Source organism: Sinocyclocheilus rhinocerous, unplaced genomic scaffold (assembly GCF_001515625.1).
Source record: "Sinocyclocheilus rhinocerous isolate Xijiao unplaced genomic scaffold, SAMN03320098_v1.1 scaffold2754, whole genome shotgun sequence".
NCBI classification, from domain to species: Eukaryota; Metazoa; Chordata; class Actinopteri; order Cypriniformes; family Cyprinidae; genus Sinocyclocheilus; species Sinocyclocheilus rhinocerous.
Genome location: NW_015634251.1, coordinates 461378 through 468929, shown reverse-complemented (window position 1 = coordinate 468929; position 7552 = coordinate 461378). Strand labels below are relative to the sequence as shown.

The following is a 7552-nucleotide window of genomic DNA, read 5'->3' as shown; positions in this document are numbered from 1 at the left end:
TTGTTGGTGCGGGTGAGGAGAAGAAGTTAATCCGTTTTGTTAGGAAGGGAACGGACATTCGCAAGATGAATGCTTGGGAGCGCAGTCCGAAAGCCGCGCGCGCGGAGCTTCACCAGGGCGCCGGCGCGTTTCCCTCTTCTGCATCTGCATGCGCATTTGAACAACACAGCTGTACCTCCGACTAGAATGTCCAACAAAACGTCCGAATAATCAAAAACCGGAAAAATATTGTCTGGGATGTGCTGCTTAATGTTAAGGAGTTTGTCTCTGGTAAAACTTATAGAAGAAGAATGACAAAACACAGAACAAACAAACAAAAACAATAGAAGAATCGCAGAGCTCAGCGTCCTGGCTGCCATTTGCGGCACCATCGTGTGTGGAAAATAATGTGTTTTTTGAACCTTAAACCGCATAAACACATTTCATTACACCAAATACACAAAATTATGTTCTTTTTAGCAACATCATATGACCCCTTTAAAGTTGTCCAAATTAAGTTCTAAGCATTGCATATTACTTATCAAAAATTAAGTTTTGATATATTTACGGTAGGAAATTTACTAAATATCTTCATGGAACATGATCTTTACTTAATATCCTAATGATTTTTGGCCCATACAATGTATTGTTGGATATTGCTACAAATATACCCATGCTACTTATGATGACTGGTTTTGTGGTCCAGGGTCACAAATATAATACAGTAATTCTTTTAATTTTAAGAAACATAATTAAATCACAGTTTTGAAAGTGAAGCTATTTGAAAATATTTTATAATGTTTGAAATTAAATGTTACAGAATGAACAGAGCTTGACCTTGGATTGAAGTTTCTATTGATGTGGCTAGACTTGTGCCGGTATTCGGTAATGCGATATATCACGGTAATGAATATGCACGATATTGTTATCGCGGGCACTTCTAAATACCGTGAATAATTATATATTACAAATTATTTAGAATTTTGAATGCATTTTAAGAATACTTTTCCCATCAACTGGTCAAAATGCAAAATGCTGTATGCTGCGTGAAAGAGGATAATACCGTATACCGTGATAAAAGCATTAGCAATTAATCGCAACATGAGAATTTGATACCGGCATATCCCTAGATGTGGCTGATGCTGAATTATTGGCTCTGAATCTTCTCACTCTTTTAATTCGTCAGTTGCTGCTCTGCTCGTCACGCTCCTTTACATTAGTCACCGTCTCTGTCATTTATGTTTCTTCATGTTTCTCTCCTCCCCATGTGTCCTGCCACAGTTGTGGTCTGTACTTCACCTGCATCTCTTTTTTTTTTGCATCACTTACTCTTTCCTGTTCACTTGGCATCATCCTGTAACATGATCTCTCTCTCTCTCTCTCTCTCTCATTTTCTGTATGTGTCATTCTCCCTGATGTTTTGAAGCCTCAGTTGGAATATTAAAATAAATAAATGTAATCCTTTTAGTTTCTGAATAATATTTTTAACCTAACATATTGCAGTGTCTAGTAATAACAGCATTATTTAGCAACAATGTGTACATTTTATCTTGATTTACATTTATTTTATACATTTAAATGTACAGTTTTAACTGAACATATTGCAATTTCTAGTTAGAGACATCTCTTGTATGGAAATATGTTGGCAAGTATGAAGTTTAGTTATTTATTTTAAATCAGGCATTGGCCATCCATCCATTATTTTATAAAAATTCTGTAACTTTTTATGAATTTAATTGAGATTGTATTAATTTAATTTCTTATTTGTATGAACAAATGCTATATCATGGTGCATTTCCATCAGTATTATTTTCCCCCTTGTTTCTTTATTACCTTAGCTGCTGATTTGAAGGACATTTGTCCGAGGGGTTTTTATTCAGTGCTTGAGGCTGTGTCCAGTTTTACAGCTTTTTTATAGCTTCTGCTCTCTTTTTTTCTGTTTCCCATTGGCTTTTAATTGTCTTTCTTGTTGCCCCATTCGTTCTCCATCTTCCTCCCTTCCTCTCACTGCTTCCTCATTCCTCTCTGGCTGTCTTTCTCTGCCTCTTTATCTCTCTATGTCTTTTTTCTTCTCCATTCTGGATTATGAAATTTTCAGTAGCTGTGCAGCCTGTCATGCATTAAAAAGAGGAAACCCACATGCACCTTTGTTGTGTGTGCGCCTGTACTACAGAAAGCAAATACTGAGAAAGGGCAAATGTATTTTTGTTCATATCTGCACCACTTCTGCATTATTTTTTCATCTCATGTTTCATATGCGGTTGAGTATGGGCTGCTGGTTTGAATGAGTCTTCTCCTGTTTTGTCCCCACAGCATGCAGCTTTTGAACCCTTATGTCACACACGCTGTTGATGTTGCTGAGCAGTGAGCAGATTTTTTTTTTTGACTAAGCAGGTCCCAGTATGTAGTTTACATGGTGGCCTGATTCAGTCTGACCCAAATAGATGCAGCTCTTTTCCATCTTTAGTTACTTATACAAAGTGTTATTTACTGAGCTGTGCTTCTTTAACCTAATTTGTCATTGTGGATCATATTATGTATATATATTCTTCTGAGGAGTTTCTGCATGTAAAGTGCAGATGATGATGATATGGTGATTGGCGCTCTCCATGGTGCTGAAGAGGGTTTTTTTAGTGTTCCACTAAACTCAAGCATGTAAAAGGAACTGCAGGGGTGCTCTGCAAATGTACGCCACCTCCCATGAAACTTTGATGGTAGCGAACATATTTTATTTAAACAATTATGAGGTTGTCTACTGAAAGGCTGGTGAGCTTACGCTGACTCGTTCATGGGCTCATATAAATTCAGACTTTTCAGATTCAGTCAGTAATGAGAAGTGAGGTATCCGGGTAAAACCAGGATATATATATATTTTTTAACGAACAGTTTATTGAACCTTTAGACAAAATATTTTTAAAAAGTTTGCATATGTGTTTTAAGTTTTATCGGGATTTTATTGCTATTATTGTATGATATAGTGAGAATATGGAACTCACATTCCAGGAGGAAAAAAATCTTTATTTTTTTCATAGGCCCAAACTGAACAAAAATATACAAATTGTTGCATATGTTATGTTGTTATTTAAATGATGAAAAAGTAAGGTGAATTTTCTGCGGCTCGTAAATCAGTGATATTTTTATAACAGTATAGCAGACAGATATAAAATATGCATATTAAAATGCATAGAAATATCAGCTGTCATGCTATTGCTCTCAATAATATTAGTAAGATAACATTTTAATGCTTAGTTTTATTATCAAGCCTCTGTCGTTTTAATTGTGGGGGCAAAACTGATGATTGAGAGATATGCAAATACATGTTCTCCAAAAGCTTTTATTATGATACATTTTAACACAAAAAAATGATGTGTGGATAATCAAGTACACTTAAGTTGCTTCAGACCAGCTTATTGAAATATTACTAACAATATCAAAGTTATTCTCTCGTTTACTTTTACAGCAAAAAGATGTGTGCAAACCTTTTAGAATTCTGCTAAAAGTTTAAAAGTATGAAATATCAGAGGACAGAAGGCATGTAGTAAATTGTGTAACAGGTTTTTCAGCAGTTTTGATCATGCTGATAATTTAGAGGCCTTAGAAATGTATGTATCAAATATTCAGTGGACTTTTTAAGGTTAATTAGCCTGTATGTGTATTTCTTTCCTGGAATGGGGCAAAATGGCCTAATGAGTCACTAATGCTTCTCCAAATTCTCTGGTGTGCTCTGCTATTTTCAGTTGTTTAGTCACAGTTCAGGGAAGATCATTTTCTACTTATGTGGTAAATTCTATTGTATGTTATAGTTACGAAACAGAATTTAGTACTGTTTCTTTATTCCCAATCCTATATGTGACTTTAATATTGTTTACACTTTCCACCATTATTTGGTACTTCAAGGGTTAATGATGAAGTGAAAATGTCAACATTTACTCACCCTCGTGTGAAAACTGTCTTTTTCCAACTTTTGACAGAAAACAAAAAGATTTAATTTAATGAATATGTGGTTGGGTGATTTAATTACAATGGCAGTACATTGTGATTTAATAAAGCAAGCAGGAGTGTCAGCAAATAAGTACAAACGGCTTACTGATAATTTGGTTTTGGTTAACAATAACCCAATATTTAAGCTGTCTTAACAGTAAAATTGTGGTGGACACTACGGCTGCAATGGTTCAACTTACGGTTCGTTTGTATCACGGTTTAAGAGTCGGTACGGTTCAGTATGTGCTATGTTTAGGGAAAAGATTATGCTGTCAAATAAAAAATAAAGAAAATAACAAACAATATAACTACAAGCAACAGCACAAATAAACACAGTAGAGCAAAGATACAAATTATATAAACAGTGTTTTTCTTTTTTTTTTTAGGTAGGTCTAACATTCGTTTTTAAGTACAGAAATTGTATTCAAATGTAAAATAACATTGCATATTTGACTGTGTAAATTAAAGATGAATCTTTATTAAAGTTACAAACGCAATTTAATCAAGAGCAGTGAGTGATTTTTTTGTTGTTGCTGTTTGATTAATATTAAGAAAGTGCTGTCACTTTAAGAAAATGCACTGATCCAGTGCATTGATACAGTACGTTCAGCCGGCTATGTCTGCTATAGGATACTTACCAAGACGGGCATTTTGACATCATTTTTGTGTGAATTTGTCCATTCAAGGACAAAACTTGAAAGAGAACTCAATATTTGCGTGCGCTCATTGAATGAGTGCACACACAAATCTTCTCACGGCGCGCACGAGTTCTCATTCGCGTCTTCTGGCTCTTCAAATTTTAAACTGGCAAGGCTTAAATGAGTTTAGTTTAAACAGAGATAGCAACGTGTGCTGTTCAGATCTCACCTGGGTGATGATGGCATAAATGACTGGTATTCGAGCATACGGCACTCGCACTGAACAAAGAGTGACTGGTCGTCCAGGTTTTTTGTTTGTTTGTTTGTTTGTTTTTTTGGGTTCATTGCTGTTTTTGTAGTGCATTTGGAAGCCAGAATGCGAATACTGTTAGGCGAACAGATATTTATAACATTACAGATGTGTTGTCAGAATTAAGTTGAACCTCTGTGCAAGTGCATGTCGAACCCTGGGTGGAGAACGGTATGGCTCGATTTTTTACTGAGAACCGTTACACCCCTAGTGGATACCAGTCCAGTAGGTGGCAGAAATGCCACTCTTACATTGCTATTTAGAAAAGGCAGAATTTGATGACAGATTTTTCATTATTTCAATGTATTTTTTATTTCTTGTAAAACTCTTTGAGATTTTCTTTTAAAGGCGCTATATAAAATAAAATGTAGTATTATTATTCATTGTTGGGTGAATTATTCCTTCAAGCATCCCGCAGCCTCATTCTTATGTTCAAATTACAGCCGTGCTGATATTCAGATCGCTGTGTTGGACTAAATAGCAGCGCTCTCAACCAATCAAATTCGAGAACCGGAACTAGCTGTTGTATAAAGATTGTTATATAATCTTTAAACTTTATTGTACTCCGGAGACAGTATGGATGTTTTGCATACAGACTTGTGGATTTACTTTCTTCTTGCCAAAGAATGTGATTTTAATTATTTAGTAGTATATAAAGCAGTATGTCTTCATTATGATGCCTTGTCCTCTAGAAACAGACGTAGGCTTTCAGTATGCGATTATTACTTCTTAAAGTCCAGTTGAATAAGTGATGATGTTTCTCTCTGCTTGCAACTAATCTGATATTTCTCTTTCTCTTTGTTGTTCTGTCTTTGTCTTCTCTCTGGCTTGTTCTCTTTTTCCTCTCCACAGACATTTATAGTCCTAAATAAAGGGAAAACAATCTTCCGCTTTAGTGCCACACCTTCCTTGTACATGATAAGCCCTTTTAATCTCGCTAGGCGAATAGCGATTAAAATTTTGATACATTCATATCCTTTTTCAGCTGTTAAAATGTATGTGATGAATGTCTATGTTGTCTCTCTCTACATCAAATATGTAACATGTCTGCTTATCGCTAGAGTGCATGCGATGGTCAGGAATAACGCTATAGATGCAGACTAATATGTTGTAGTTAAGCAGTGTGTTCTAGTGTGGGACTGTAACAGCGTATCAGTGGGTGTGGATGTAGGTGTGAATTTTAGATGCACGGCAACTGTTTTGTTTGACAGTAGAGATGCCAAATAGAGAGAGAAATGGTGGAGCTCTTGTCGCCTGTTTTTAGCACACTGTGTCCTGTTTTGATGCTGGAACCCATGGCTAAGAACATCTAGTTGAGTGGTCATATGCCATGCAGAAGCAGTCTCCCTATTGGCCAATACAGCACAATTTTAAAATGTGCTGTCTTTCTGACCAAATAGTGGCATTTGTTTTATTCCGATTGCGATGTCAGTCATGCCACATTAACTCTCAGTTCATTGATAAAATATTTACAGGCAGAGGCATTGCTGTTAATATTGAGCTGAATGGAAACAATAATTTTCAAACACATAGGCTACCACAAAGATTTGAACTGTAATGCTATTCCCTGTCCTCTGAGGACTAATTTGATGGTTAATGTGGTTGTAGTCCAAACAAAAACATTTTAACTGCCTACATAAATGACACAAATGAGCTGAAAACGCCCCGTTATGATGTAAGCACTAGGGCTGGGTGATATATGAAATATTCACAATTCATTAATGTTTTTTGTGAATGTTTTAATTATTCCAACTTGTTATTTGTTGTTACAGTATAAGATATACTGTATAAATGAACATGATTAAACATCAATCTCTGTTCATTTAGTGGCAAACAAGGAAAACATGTCTTGGTTTTTTTTATCTTTAAGTTAAAGGGGTCATAGGATACTAATTTCACTTTTACATGTTGTTTGAACATAAATGTGTGTTGGCAGTGTGTACACACAACCCTCTACATTGCGAGTAAATCACTCGCATATGCGACTAAATCTTACTCTGGGCGACTAAATAATGTCTAACATTAGCCATTGGCTAATAAATTCTTAGATTTTACACGCCAGTATGTGTGTGAGAGGCGTTCAACACAGATTTTCACTCGATAAACACGCTGACTGAGCGCTTGAGAGTTTCGCTCTCCGTCAAGCGATCTGTACTATTTGGATGCGCTCAATAGATCATGTCATGTACTAAATGGATGCGCAGTATGTAGCACGCAGCGCACCTGTATTTGACGTACCGTAAACTAGTGTGAAGGCGCACGACTCGCCGTCGCTTTACTGATAGCGCTGTGTTTCTCACACATGCAAAAGAGAGAGAGCGAGAGTCTTGTGACACATCTACCCTATAATGATAAAAATCCACCCAGTGGTTTTTATTTAATCCCTAAAAATAATATCCCCTTTTTCAAATCAGGCCATTCTCAGCTTCTTGTCTGTGTGACGTCACACGTACGAAGGCCGCTCCCACGATAGTTGATTGACAATGCCGTCTTACCTTAGACCCGCCCTGAGTGAGCTGTAACAGTCCGACCACCATTATTTCGACGCCGGAGCAGATGTAGACAAGAATGGCTCCATAGCTATTGAGGTGTTCTGTTGTTGGATGTAATAATGAACATAGCAGTCATCATTTACTCCCGACAT

General features: G+C 36.3%; 1 protein-coding gene across 1 annotated transcript in view; it reads left to right on the top strand.

Annotated features, from left to right (window-relative positions):
• The window catches only part of LOC107745459 (sodium channel protein type 8 subunit alpha-like), a 71455-nt gene that overhangs the window by 18985 nt on the left and 44918 nt on the right, over positions 1-7552 (top strand). Inside the window, exon 3 of the mRNA XM_016559342.1 lies at positions 5761-5879. Within this exon, the coding sequence (XP_016414828.1) occupies positions 5761-5879 (119 nt within the window). The remainder of the gene's footprint in view (positions 1-5760; positions 5880-7552) is intronic.